The sequence below is a fragment of the Drosophila innubila genome, assembly GCF_004354385.1.
Source record: "Drosophila innubila isolate TH190305 chromosome 2R unlocalized genomic scaffold, UK_Dinn_1.0 1_C_2R, whole genome shotgun sequence".
NCBI classification, from domain to species: domain Eukaryota; kingdom Metazoa; phylum Arthropoda; class Insecta; order Diptera; family Drosophilidae; genus Drosophila; species Drosophila innubila.
The window spans coordinates 15,031,372-15,047,049 of record NW_022995374.1 but is presented as its reverse complement, the minus strand read 5'-3'; the positions used below and the strand labels follow the sequence as shown (position 1 = coordinate 15,047,049).

General features: G+C 33.1%; 1 protein-coding gene across 1 annotated transcript in view; it reads right to left on the bottom strand.

The window, feature by feature from the left end:
• The window catches only part of LOC117782995, a 29,759-nt gene extending 14,208 nt beyond the window's left edge, over positions 1 to 15,551 (bottom strand). Inside the window, exons 1-3 of the mRNA XM_034620117.1 lie at positions 15,501 to 15,551; positions 14,990 to 15,272; positions 2,160 to 2,420 (exon numbers count right to left, since the gene is read on the bottom strand). Coding sequence (XP_034476008.1) covers positions 2,160 to 2,420; positions 14,990 to 15,272; positions 15,501 to 15,551 — 595 coding nt within the window. The remainder of the gene's footprint in view (positions 1 to 2,159; positions 2,421 to 14,989; positions 15,273 to 15,500) is intronic.
• Between the last annotated feature and the right edge of the window lie 127 nt (positions 15,552 to 15,678).

The window sequence follows — 15,678 nt, the reverse complement described above, 5'->3', positions numbered from 1 at the left end:
AGTGAAAAAATCACAACGAGTACGAGTCAATGTTCGAGTCTGATCGAACATCTCTTACCCGTTGCAGTTCTTCTGTTCTGAACGAGTCAACCCCGAGTATGACTCGATGATTGATCCGATCGTTTGAACAAAACGGGTATGAATCAAATCAAATCAACCAGCAAGTTCGATCATGACTCGTGACTCGATCGAAACGAACGCTCACAAACGCTCAAAATTTTGATCATTGCTACTCGAACGTGATTGGATCGAAACGAACGCTCACAAACGATCAGCATGATTGCGATTTGATTTGATTCGAACTGACCGTTCCGAATCAAACGCTCAGTTCGAACGATCCGCTCTGATCGCTTGGAAAAAGTGAAAAAATCACAATGAGTACGAGTCAATGTTCGAGTCTGATCGAACATCTCTACCGTTGCAGTTTCTTTCTGTTCTGAACGAGTCACCCTGAGTATGACTCGATGATTGATCCGACGTTTGAACAAAACGGGTATGAATCAAATCAAATCAACCAGCAAGTTCGATCATGACTCGTGACTCGATCGAAACGAACGGTCACAAGCGCTCAAGAATCATTTCGATCATTGCTACTCGAACGTGATTGGTTCGAAACGAACGCTCACAAACGATCAGCATGATTGCGAACGGTCAGTTCGAATCAAACGCTCAGTTCGAACGATCCGCTCCGATCGCTTGAACAAAGTGAAAAAATCACAACGAGTACGAGTCAATGGTCGAGTCTGATCGAACATCTCTTATGACTCGATGATTGATCCGATCGCTTGAACAAAACGGGTATGAATCAAATCAAATCAACTAGCAAGTTCGATCATGACTCGTGACTCGATCGAAACGAACGCTCACAAACGCTCAAAAATCATTTCGATCTTTGCTACTCGAACGTGATTGGATCGAAACGAACGCTCACAAACGATCTCTGTTCTGAACTAGTCAACTCGAGTATGACTCGATGATTGATCCGATCGTTTGAACAAAACGGGTATGAATCAAATCAAATCAACCAGCAAGTTCGATCATGACTTCGTGACTCACTCGAAACGAATGCCTACAAACGCTCAAAATCAATTTTCGATCATTGCTGCTGAACGTGATTGGTTCGAAACGAACGCTCACAAACGATCAGCATGACAGGACGGTCAGTTCGAATCAAACGCTCAGTTCGAACGATCCGCTCCGATCGCTTGAACAAAGTGAAAAAATAACAACGAGTACGAGTCAATGGTCGAGTCTGATCGAACATCTCTTATGACTCGATGATTGATCCGATCGTTTGAACAAAACGGGTATGAATCAAATCAAATCAACTAGCAAGTTCGATCATGACTCGTGACTCGATCGAAACGAACGCTCGCAAACGCTCAAAAATCATTTCGACTTTTGCTACTCGAACGGATTGGATCGAAACGAACGCTCACAAACGCTCTGTTCTGAACGAGTCAACTCTGGAGTATGACTCGATGATTGATCCGGACGTTTGAACAAAACGGTATGAATCAAATCAAATCAACCAGCAAGTTCGATCATGACTCGTGACTCGATCGAAACGAGCGCTCACAAACGATCAGCATGATTGCGGACGATTTGATTCGAACTGACCGTTCGAATCAAACGCTAAGTTCGAACGATCCGCTCCGATCGCTTGAACAAAGTGAAAAAATCACAACGAGTACGAGTCAATGGTCGAGTCTGATCGAACATCTCTTACCCGTTGCAGTTCTCTGGTAAAAACCAGCATATGAATTTAAATTTCATAATCTTTACCTTAAAAATTATAATCGTTACGGTCCGTGTTAAAATAAACCAATAACCACTAACTACACTGCAGAGCAATTCAGAATAAATCGAGTAAAGACTTTAACCAAATGCAAATATTTTGGTTATGGCAACTGGCAGACAGGGCGTATGCGTAATATGCGTACGCCAGCTGTTTGTCTTCGACTTCGTCTTCGTCAACGTTGGCACAACCGCAGGCCAGTGTCAATATTTACAGTTATTACAGGCCCAAGCCATAAATTTAAATGCCCGCAAAGCATAATAAGCAGTGGGCCATGATAAACAGTAAACAGTAAATGATAAACAGTAAACGGTAAACAGTAAACAGGGAAAGCGGTTTAAAATGAAAAGTCGAGACTCACCGATGGTCGTTATCACAGTCACCGAATAGAGAAGAGCCTCGCTGAATGTCCAGCTGTGTGTGTCGCCGGTTAAAGTGTCGTAGCCGAAATGGCCAAGAGCACTGGCACTGCCACTGGCAAGTTGGGATGATGTTGCACCACCGACAGCGCCACCGCCACCACCACCTGGACGCGTTGCTGCCACAATGGAGCCCTCGAAGCGACGAAGCTGCTCGTGCACCAGCATCGTCCAATTGCGCTCATACAGAACGTTTAGTTTCTCTGCAAATAATGGTCACAATTAGGTCAACATAATTGGATAGGGTTAAGCGTTTTTGGCCAATTGCCAGCTACAACTGAAATACAAGAAACAAAAACGAGAAAATAATCGTAGTAATTATGCAATTTCGTGTAAAATGCAATGATAACCTTTGTCGTTTACCTCACACAGACTCAGCTTATGACCTTTCGGCCAAGTGGCGCACTTCTGGCAATCTCTTGGTAAAACCCCGCCCCGTCTCCCTACCATTGATTCTACTTGTCTTGCCAAATGTCTTGAGGCGCTGCTCGCATTTGATTTTGCTTTGCCTCCACAGCAAATTGCAGAGGTAGCTGCCACAACTTGTTAACAACATCAGCCGCAACAACAACAACAACTATAACAACAACAAGTATCGTTATTTGCCATTGCCAACGCCCACTTGACGCCATTTGGCCTTGCCTGTGCCACAGTCACAGCCTCAGCCCCATGGGCACAATTTGCCACCCCCGACAAATTCTTCCCCCTCCTCACATCCATTTAGCTTGAAATGAAACACTCAATACATTACGTGCTGTTGTTGTTGTTGTTGTTATAGTGTTTTCATTGGTAAAGCGAAGATTCTTGAAATATGTAAATACCAAAAGCAAGTCGATGTACTCGTATATGTACTCATATACTCGTCTACTACTCACATAGTGAATCCATTCTGTACTCGTTTTAATAGCAAATGAATGCATAAGTGCTCTCTACCTATGGTTTCTCAGCTGCTGTAGCACTTAACTTGGTTATTTGTGTTACAGAAAAGTTAACTAACATAATTAGTAAATTATTTCAATTGTATTTTATTTTATTTTTAAAAAAATAAGGCAGAAAGAATTTATTTAAAATCAAAATTAATTTTTATTCTTCTCTTTAAATTAAACATTTGTAATTTTACAACTGATCAAGAATTGGATGAGCAATTTAGTCGCCTTTAACACCTTAACCGGTATCGGAACCGTTAACCGAAACTAACCGTTTCATTTTTAGTACCGGAACTCTTTCAAGAATCGAAAACCGAAAAGCTTGTACCGGTTCGGCTGTGGTAAAGTTTCTAGGTCAAGAATTGACAAACTTCCAACTGGCATAACTTGAAGAAAACTGACCCGATTTTCAATAGGAATGTCATTTTGATCTTAATTCGGTCTCTTAATTCCTACTGCATTCAAATTTTGTTTATTTAGAAAATTTTATTATTTTCGACCAAGATTCGATTTCGATGCTAAGGGTCCCCCCTTTAAAATTTCGAAAATTCAAAATTTTAAATCTCAAGTTTTCACTTTTAATGAACTCCTTATATCGTAATTAGTATAAAACAACACTTTAAACTTGATTCTGAGACCTTTCATTTTTTGTAAAAAATCATGTGAAATGAACAAAATTTGGACTTGTAAAGTGACTAACCCGAAGTCTGACCAACTTCAAACTGTCATAACTTGATCAAAACTGAACCGATTTTTAAGCGGAATGTCATTTGATCATGATTTGGCATTTTAATTCAATCTGCATTCAAATTTTGTTTATTTAGAAAATTTTATTATTTTCGACCAAGATTCGATTTCGATGCTAAGGGTCCCCTTTGAAATTTCGAAAATTCAAAATTTTAAATCTCAAGTTTTCACTTTTAATGAACTCCTTATATCGTAATTAGTATAAAACAACACTTTAAACTTGATTCTGAGACCTTTCATTTTTTTGTAAAAAATGTGAAATGAACAAAAATTTGGACTTGTAAAGTGACTAACCGAGTCTGACCAACTTCAAACTGTCATAACTTGATCAAAACTGAACCGATTTTTAAGCGGAATGTCATTTTGATCATGATTTGGCATTTTAATTCAATCTGCATTCAAATTTTGTTTATTTAGAAAATTTTATTATTTTCGACCAAGATTCGATTTCGATGCTAAGGGTCCCCCCTTTGAAATTTCGAAAATTCAAAATTTTAAATCTCAAGTTTTCACTTTTAATGAACTCCTTATATCGTAATTAGTATAAAACAACACTTTAAACTTGATTCTGAGACCTTTCATATTTTTGTAAAAAATCATGTGGAAATGAACAAAATTTGACTTGTAAAGTGACTAACCCTGAAGTCTGGCCAACTTCAAACTGTCATAACTTGATCAAAACTGAACCGATTTTTAAGCGGAATGTCATTTTGATCATGATTTGGCGTTTTAATTCAATCTGCATTCAAATTTTGTTTATTTAGAAAATTTTATTATTTTCGACCAAGATTCGATTTCGATGCTAAGGGTCCCCCCTTTAAAATTTCGAAAATTCAAAATTTTAAATCTCAAGTTTTCACTTTTAATGAACTCCTTATATCGTAATTAGTATAAAACAACACTTGAAACTTGATTCTGAGACCTTTCATTTTTTTGTAAAAAATCATGTGGAAATGAACAAAAATTTGGACTTGTAAAGTGACTAACCCCGAAGTCTGACCAACTTCAAACTGTCATAACTTGATCAAAACTGAACCGATTTTTAAGCGGAATGTCATTTTGATCATGATTTGGCATTTTAATTCAATCTGCATTCAAATTTTGTTTATTTAGAAAATTTTATTATTTTCGACCAAGATTCGATTTCGATGCTAAGGGTCCCCCCTTTGAAATTTCGAAAATTCAAAATTTTAAATCTCAAGTTTTCACTTTTAATGAACTCCTTATATCGTAATTAGTATAAAACAACACTTTAAACTTGATTCTGAGACCTTTCATTTTTTTGTAAAAAATCATGTGGAAATGAACAAAAATTTGGACTTGTAAAGTGACTAACCCGAAGTCTGACCAACTTCAAACTGTCATAACTTGATCAAAACTGAACCGATTTTTAAGCGGAATGTCATTTTGATCATGATTTGGCATTTTAATTCAATCTGCATTCAAATTTTGTTTATTTAGAAAATTTTATTATTTTCGACCAAGATTCGATTTCGATGCTAAGGGTCCCCCCTTTGAAATTTCGAAAATTCAAAATTTTAAATCTCAAGTTTTCACTTTTAATGAACTCCTTATATCGTAATTAGTATAAAACAACACTTTAAACTTGATTCTGAGACCTTTCATTTTTTGTAAAAAATCATGTGAAATGAACAAAAATTTGGACTTGTAAAGTGACTAACCGAAGTCTGACCAACTTCAAACTGTCATAACTTGATCAAAACTGAACCGATTTTTAAGCGGAATGTCATTTTGATCATGATTTGGCATTTTAATTCAATCTGCATTCAAATTTTGTTTATTTAGAAAATTTTATTATTTTCGACCAAGATTCGATTTCGATGCTAAGGTCCCCTTTGAAATTTCGAAAATTCAAAATTTTAAATCTCAAGTTTTCACTTTTAATGAACTCTTATATCGTAATTAGTATAAAACAACACTTTAAACTTGATTCTGAGACCTTTCATTTTTTTGTAAAAAATCATGTGAAATGAACAAAAATTTGGACTTGTAAAGTGACTAACCCGAAGTCTGACCAACTTCAAACTGTCATAACTTGATCAAAACTGAACCGATTTTTAAGCGGAATGTCATTTTGATCATGATTTGGCATTTTAATTCAATCTGCATTCAAATTTTGTTTATTTAGAAAATTTTATTATTTTCGACCAAGATTCGATTTCGATGCTAAGGGTCCCCTTTGAAATTTCGAAAATTCAAAATTTTAAATCTCAAGTTTTCACTTTTAATTAACTCCTTATATCGTAATTAGTATAAAACAACACTTGAAACTTGATTCTGAGACCTTTCATTTTTTTGTAAAAAATCATGTGGAAATGAACAAAAATTTGGACTTGTAAAGTGACTAACCCCGAAGTCTGACCAACTTCAAACTGTCATAACTTGATCAAAACTGAACCGATTTTAAGCGGAATGTCATTTTGATCATGATTTGGCATTTTAATTCAATCTGCATTCAAATTTTGTTTATTTAGAAAATTTTATTATTTTCGACCAAGATTCGATTTCGATGCTAAGGGTCCCCTTTGAAATTTCGAAAATTCAAAATTTTAAATCTCAAGTTTTCACTTTAATGAACTCCTTATATCGTAATTAGTATAAAACAACACTTTAAACTTGATTCTGAGACCTTTCATTTTTTTGTAAAAAATCATGTGAAATGAACAAAAATTTGGACTTGTAAAGTGACTAACCGAAGTCTGACCAACTTCAAACTGTCATAACTTGATCAAAACTGAACCGATTTTAAGCGGAATGTCATTTTGATCATGATTTGGCATTTTAATTCAATCTGCATTCAAATTTTGTTTATTTAAAAATTTTATTATTTTCGACCAAGATTCGATTTCGATGCTAAGGGTCCCCTTTGAAATTTCGAAAATTCAAAATTTTAAATCTCAAGTTTTCACTTTTAATGAACTCCTTATATCGTAATTAGTATAAAACAACACTTTAAACTTGATTCTGAGACCTTTCATTTTTTTGTAAAAATCATGTGAAATGAACAAAAATTTGACTTGTAAAGTGACTAACCGAAGTCTGACCAACTTCAAACTGTCATAACTTGATCAAAACTGAACCGATTTTTAAGCGGAATGTCATTTTGATCATGATTTGGCATTTTAATTCAATCTGCATTCAAATTTTGTTTATTTAGAAAATTTTATTATTTTCGACCAAGATTCGATTTCGATGCTAAGGGTCCCCCCTTTGAAATTTCGAAAATTCAAAATTTTAAATCTCAAGTTTTCACTTTAATCAACTCCTTATATCGTAATTAGTATAAAACAACACTTTAAACTTGATTCTGAGACCTTTCATTTTTTTGTAAAAAATCATGTGAAATGAACAAAATTTGGACTTGTAAAGTGACTAAATCCGAAGTCTGACCAACTTCAAACTGTCATAACTTGATCAAAACTGAACCGATTTTTAAGCGGAATGTCATTTTGATCATGATTTGCCATTTTAATTCAATCTGCATTCAAATTTTGTTTATTTAGAAAATTTTATTATTTTCGACCAAGATTCGATTTCGATGCTAAGGGTCCCCTTTGAAATTTCGAAAATTCAAAATTTTAAATCTCAAGTTTTCACTTTAATCAACTCCTTATATCGTAATTAGTATAAAACAACACTTTAAACTTGATTCTGAGACCTTTCATTTTTTTGTAAAAAATCATGTGAAATGAACAAAATTTGGACTTGTAAAGTGACTAACCCGAAGTCTGACCAACTTCAAACTGTCATAACTTGATCAAAACTGAACCGATTTTTAAGCGGAATGTCATTTTGATCATGATTTGGCATTTTAATTCAATCTGCATTCAAATTTTGTTTATTTAGAAAATTTTATTATTTTCGACCAAGATTCGATTTCGATGCTAAGGGTCCCCCCTTTGAAATTTCGAAAATTCAAAATTTTAAATCTCAAGTTTTCACTTTTAATGAACTCCTTATATCGTAATTAGTATAAAACAACACTTTAAACTTGATTCTGAGACCTTTCATTTTTTTGTAAAAAATCATGTGGAAATGAACAAAAATTTGGACTTGTAAAGTGACTAACCCCGAAGTCTGACCAACTTCAAACTGTCATAACTTGATCAAAACTGAACCGATTTTTAAGCGGAATGTCATTTTGATCATGATTTGGCATTTTAATTCAATCTGCATTCAAATTTTGTTTATTTAGAAAATTTTATTATTTTCGACCAAGATTCGATTTCGATGCTAAGGGTCCCCCCTTTGAAATTTCGAAAATTCAAAATTTTAAATCTCAAGTTTTCACTTTTAATGAACTCCTTATATCGTAATTAGTATAAAACAACACTTTAAACTTGATTCTGAGACCTTTCATTTTTTGTAAAAAATCATGTGAAATGAACAAAAATTTGGACTTGTAAAGTGACTAACCCCGAAGTCTGACCAACTTCAAACTGTCATAACTTGATCAAAACTGAACCGATTTTTAAGCGGAATGTCATTTTGATCATGATTTGCCATTTTAATTCAATCTGCATTCAAATTTTGTTTATTTAGAAAATTTTATTATTTTCGACCAAGATTCGATTTCGATGCTAAGGGTCCCCCCTTTGAAATTTCGAAAATTCAAAATTTTAAATCTCAAGTTTTCACTTTTAATGAACTCCTTATATCGTAATTAGTATAAAACAACACTTTAAACTTGATTCTGAGACCTTTCATTTTTTTGTAAAAAATCATGTGGAAATGAACAAAAATTTGGACTTGTAAAGTGACTAACCCCGAAGTCTGACCAACTTCAAACTGTCATAACTTGATCAAAACTGAACCGATTTTTAAGCGGAATGTCATTTTGATCATGATTTGGCATTTTAATTCAATCTGCATTCAAATTTTGTTTATTTAGAAAATTTTATTATTTTCGACCAAGATTCGATTTCGATGCTAAGGGTCCCCCCTTTGAAATTTCGAAAATTCAAAATTTTAAATCTCAAGTTTTCACTTTTAATGAACTCCTTATATCGTAATTAGTATAAAACAACACTTTAAACTTGATTCTGAGACCTTTCATTTTTTTGTAAAAAATCATGTGAAATGAACAAAAATTTGGACTTGTAAAGTGACTAACCGAAGTCTGACCAACTTCAAACTGTCATAACTTGATCAAAACTGAACCGATTTTAAGCGGAATGTCATTTTGATCATGATTTGGCATTTTAATTCAATCTGCATTCAAATTTTGTTTATTTAGAAAATTTTATTATTTTCGACCAAGATTCGATTTCGATGCTAAGGGTCCCCTTTGAAATTTCGAAAATTCAAAATTTTAAATCTCAAGTTTTCACTTTTAATGAACTCCTTATATCGTAATTAGTATAAAACAACACTTTAAACTTGATTCTGAGACCTTTCATTTTTTTGTAAAAAATCATGTGAAATGAACAAAAATTTGGACTTGTAAAGTGACTAACCGAAGTCTGACCAACTTCAAACTGTCATAACTTGATCAAAACTGAACCGATTTTTAAGCGGAATGTCATTTTGATCATGATTTGGCATTTTAATTCAATCTGCATTCAAATTTTGTTTATTTAGAAAATTTTTTATTTTCGACCAAGATTCGATTTCGATGCTAAGGGTCCCCTTTGAAATTTCGAAAATTCAAAATTTTAAATCTCAAGTTTTCACTTTTAATGAACTCCTTATATCGTAATTAGTATAAAACAACACTTTAAACTTGATTCTGAGACCTTTCATTTTTTTGTAAAAAATCATGTGAAATGAACAAAATTTGGACTTGTAAAGTGACTAACCCTGAAGTCTGACCAACTTCAAACTGTCATAACTTGATCAAAACTGAACCGATTTTTAAGCGGAATGTCATTTTGATCATGATTTGGCATTTTAATTCAATCTGCATTCAAATTTTGTTTATTTAGAAAATTTTATTATTTTCGACCAAGATTCGATTTCGATGCTAAGGGTCCCCCCTTTGAAATTTCGAAAATTCAAAATTTTAAATCTCAAGTTTTCACTTTTAATGAACTCCTTATATCGTAATTAGTATAAAACAACACTTTAAACTTGATTCTGAGACCTTTCATTTTTTTGTAAAAAATCATGTGAAATGAACAAAATTTGGACTTGTAAAGTGACTAACCCCGAAGTCTGACCAACTTCAAACTGTCATAACTTGATCAAAACTGAACCGATTTTAAGCGGAATGTCATTTTGATCATGATTTGGCATTTTAATTCAATCTGCATTCAAATTTTGTTTATTTAGAAAATTTTATTATTTTCGACCAAGATTCGATTTCGATGCTAAGGGTCCCCTTTGAAATTTCGAAAATTCAAAATTTTAAATCTCAAGTTTTCACTTTTAATGAACTCCTTATATCGTAATTAGTATAAAACAACACTTTAAACTTGATTCTGAGACCTTTCATTTTTTTTAAAAAATCATGTGAAATGAACAAAAATTTGGACTTGTAAAGTGACTAACCCCGAAGTCTGACCAACTTCAAACTGTCATAACTTGATCAAAACTGAACCGATTTTTAAGCGGAATGTCATTTTGATCATGATTTGGCATTTTAATTCAATCTGCATTCAAATTTTGTTTATTTAGAAAATTTTATTATTTTCGACCAAGATTCGATTTCGATGCTAAGGGTCCCCCCTTTGAAATTTCGAAAATTCAAAATTTTAAATCTCAAGTTTTCACTTTTAATGAACTCCTTATATCGTAATTAGTATAAAACAACACTTTAAACTTGATTCTGAGACCTTTCATTTTTTTGTAAAAAATCATGTGAAATGAACAAAAATTTGGACTTGTAAAGTGACTAACCGAAGTCTGACCAACTTCAAACTGTCATAACTTGATCAAAACTGAACCGATTTTCAAGCGGAATGTCATTTTGATCATGATTTGGCATTTTAATTCAATCTGCATTCAAATTTTGTTTATTTAGAAAATTTTATTATTTTCGACCAAGATTCGATTTCGATGCTAAGGGTCCCCCCTTTGAAATTTCGAAAATTCAAAATTTTAAATCTCAAGTTTTCACTTTTAATGAACTCCTTATATCGTAATTAGTATAAAACAACACTTTAAACTTGATTCTGAGACCTTTCATTTTTTTGTAAAAAATCATGTGAAATGAACAAAAATTTGGACTTGTAAAGTGACTAACCCCGAAGTCTGACCAACTTCAAACTGTCATAACTTGATCAAAACTGAACCGATTTTAAGCGGAATGTCATTTTGATCATGATTTGGCATTTTAATTCAATCTGCATTCAAATTTTGTTTATTTAGAAAATTTTATTATTTTCGACCAAGATTCGATTTCGATGCTAAGGGTCCCCCCTTTGAAATTTCGAAAATTCAAAATTTTAAATCTCAAGTTTTCACTTTTAATGAACTCCTTATATCGTAATTAGTATAAAACAACACTTTAAACTTGATTCTGAGACCTTTCATTTTTTTGTAAAAAATCATGTGAAATGAACAAAAATTTGGACTTGTAAAGTGACTAACCCGAAGTCTGACCAACTTCAAACTGTCATAACTTGATCAAAACTGAACCGATTTTTAAGCGGAATGTCATTTTGATCATGATTTGGCATTTTAATTCAATCTGCATTCAAATTTTGTTTATTTAGAAAATTTTATTATTTTCGACCAAGATTCGATTTCGATGCTAAGGGTCCCCCCTTTGAAATTTCGAAAATTCAAAATTTTAAATCTCAAGTTTTCACTTTTAATGAACTCCTTATATCGTAATTAGTATAAAACAACACTTTAAACTTGATTCTGAGACCTTTCATTTTTTTGTAAAAATCATGTGAAATGAACAAAAATTTGGACTTGTAAAGTGACTAACCCGAAGTCTGACCAACTTCAAACTGTCATAACTTGATCAAAACTGAACCGATTTTCAAGCGGAATGTCATTTTGATCATGATTTGGCATTTTAATTCAATCTGCATTCAAATTTTGTTTATTTAGAAAATTTTATTATTTTCGACCAAGATTCGATTTCGATGCTAAGGGTCCCCCCTTTGAAATTTCGAAAATTCAAAATTTTAAATCTCAAGTTTTCACTTTTAATGAACTCCTTATATCGTAATTAGTATAAAACAACACTTTAAACTTGATTCTGAGACCTTTCATTTTTTTGTAAAAAATCATGTGAAATGAACAAAAATTTGACTTGTAAAGTGACTAACCGAAGTCTGACCAACTTCAAACTGTCATAACTTGATCAAAACTGAACCGATTTTTAAGCGGAATGTCATTTTGATCATGATTTGGCATTTTAATTCAATCTGCATTCAAATTTTGTTTATTTAGAAAATTTTATTATTTTCGACCAAGATTCGATTTCGATGCTAAGGGTCCCCCCTTTGAAATTTCGAAAATTCAAAATTTTAAATCTCAAGTTTTCACTTTTAATGAACTCCTTATATCGTAATTAGTATAAAACAACACTTTAAACTTGATTCTGAGACCTTTCATTTTTTGTAAAAATCATGTGGAAATGAACAAAAATTTGGACTTGTAAAGTGACTAACCCCGAAGTCTGACCAACTTCAAACTGTCATAACTTGATCAAAACTGAACCGATTTTAAGCGGAATGTCATTTTGATCATGATTTGGCATTTTAATTCAATCTGCATTCAAATTTTGTTTATTTAGAAAATTTTATTATTTTCGACCAAGATTCGATTTCGATGCTAAGGGTCCCCCCTTTGAAATTTCGAAAATTCAAAATTTTAAATCTCAAGTTTTCACTTTTAATGAACTCCTTATATCGTAATTAGTATAAAACAACACTTTAAACTTGATTCTGAGACCTTTCATTTTTTTGTAAAAAATCATGTGGAAATGAACAAAAATTTGGACTTGTAAAGTGACTAACCCCGAAGTCTGACCAACTTCAAACTGTCATAACTTGATCAAAACTGAACCGATTTTTAAGCGGAATGTCATTTTGATCATGATTTGGCATTTTAATTCAATCTGCATTCAAATTTTGTTTATTTAGAAAATTTTATTATTTTCGACCAAGATTCGATTTCGATGCTAAGGGTCCCCCCTTTAAAATTTCGAAAATTCAAAATTTTAAATCTCAAGTTTTCACTTTTAATGAACTCCTTATATCGTAATTAGTATAAAACAACACTTGAAACTTGATTCTGAGACCTTTCATTTTTTTGTAAAAAATCATGTGGAAATGAACAAAAATTTGGACTTGTAAAGTGACTAACCCCGAAGTCTGACCAACTTCAAACTGTCATAACTTGATCAAAACTGAACCGATTTTCAAGCGGAATGTCATTTTGATCATGATTTGGCATTTTAATTCAATCTGCATTCAAATTTTGTTTATTTAGAAAATTTTATTATTTTCGACCAAGATTCGATTTCGATGCTAAGGGTCCCCCCTTTAAAATTTCGAAAATTCAAAATTTTAAATCTCAAGTTTTCACTTTTAATGAACTCCTTATATCGTAATTAGTATAAAACAACACTTTAAACTTGATTCTGAGACCTTTCATTTTTTTGTAAAAAATCATGTGGAAATGAACAAAAATTTGGACTTGTAAAGTGACTAACCCCGAAGTCTGGCCAACTTCAAACTGTCATAACTTGATCAAAACTGAACCGATTTTTAAGCGGAATGTCATTTTGATCATGATTTGGCATTTTAATTCAATCTGCATTCAAATTTTGTTTATTTAGAAAATTTTATTATTTTCGACCAAGATTCGATTTCGATGCTAAGGGTCTCCCCTTTGAAATTTCGAAAATTCAAAATTTTAAATCTCAAGTTTTCACTTTTAATGAACTCCTTATATCGTAATTAGTATAAAACAACACTTTAAACTTGATTCTGAGACCTTTCATTTTTTTTGTAAAAAATCATGTGGAAATGAACAAAAATTTGGACTTGTAAAGTGACTAACCCCGAAGTCTGACCAACTTCAAACTGTCATAACTTGATCAAAACTGAACCGATTTTTAAGCGGAATGTCATTTTGATCATGATTTGGCATTTTAATTCCATCATAAAAAAAATTTTGTTCCTCTGAAACTAGATATTGACTTCGATGTTATAATTATTAAAAAACAAAACCTTATCATTTTAAAATGTTTCAAAATTGCTTTGGTGTACCGTTACGTAACGGTACTGTTACCGAAACCGATAGAAGGAAACTGAAATAGAACCATTTACCGAAATAGTTGTTTCATTGGTTTCCGTTTTATTGCTTGCCCAAAAGATTTCAACTCTTTATTGTCTGCATATGTGGAGCGTAATAAGAACTACATTAATTATGCTCGCGTTATAATTATAAATTAAAATGGCGCATCAGCGTTTTATTCTGATCAAATTCGTCGTTCTACATCTGGGATTATATGCGAGGTGAAAGTCACGAATTTGTCAACTGAATTAACTAGATAATTGCAAAATTTTAACCAAGGCCTATTTGGGGGTGTTGGCGGCATCCTTAAATGAATAGTCTTGGATATTAATCATACGCCAGGTGCACAAATTTCAAATACGAGTACAAACAGCGCGTAAGTTAATTAATTAGCTTATTTATGATTTGAAATTTTCATTAAATCAACATAAGCTCAAACACACACACACACAATGAAATTGTATGCACAAGGATTGAATGCCAGCGGCAGCTGTAATTGATGTGACAAAGTAATTAATACAAAATAAATCAGTGTAACTAACAGTATTTAGCAGAACAAGAGCAAGTTTCGCTTAAATTTGTGAAATTTGTTTTCCTATGGCTGTTCAAATATTTGCGTTTGTAAATATTTTGTTATTATTCAATTTGTACATTGGATATTGCATTCCATTGACTGCATAACTATCTATAGGTCTGTCTAAAGGTGTGAGTAAATTTCAATTAAAATATTAATATTTGTTTAGCATTAATTTCCATTAATGGGTTGCCCAAAAAGCAAATCATGCGTAAAGTACACGTACACAAATTTATGGCCATTGCGGAATACATTTTGCGCATAATTTCTCATTTCTAAATTGTGTTTCGTGTTCTTCTCTCACCCGTTATGATCCAGAGTTCACGCAGGCAATCCTCCCGACTCTTGGCAATAGCTGCCGATTTGCTCAGATCCTCTGGGGCCTCCAAGAGGGGAAATATCAGGGCACCAAGTACCGAGTAACCAGCGACTAGAACTACGAGTCCCGGCGAGGAGAGCAACAGCTTCAGCAATTGTCCCAGGCAGCGGCTTGAGGCATTCTGATTTGTTGTTGTTGCTGCCAATGCAGCTGACTTCACGTCTGTTGCATTATGGAGTTGCAGCTGCTCCTCGTCCTCCTCCTCCTCCTCCTCGTGTTGTTGTTGATGTTGATGTTGTTGCTGGTGTTTATGTTGCTGCTGCTCATTGTGATCGTCATCGTTATCATCGCTTTGATTGCCCTTAATCGCCTTCTCAACGTCACACATGATCGCAAACTCTTTAACATTTGTTGCTGATGCTGCAATTGCTTTTGCCGCTTTCCAAGAAACATTTAGTCTGTTTTATTGGGCCTGCACAAATGTTTCCGTTTTCACTTCCACTTCCGCTTCCGCTACCGCTGCAGTCCAGTTGAACATTTGATTCATGCTCAGTGCTCAGTTTGTCTGCCATCCGCTTACTAATTATAACAAAGATTTTCTCATCATCATTCTGCTGACGCTTTGTTCTAACATTCCTCTCACTTTCCCTCTTGATGTCGTCTCCTGGTTTGCC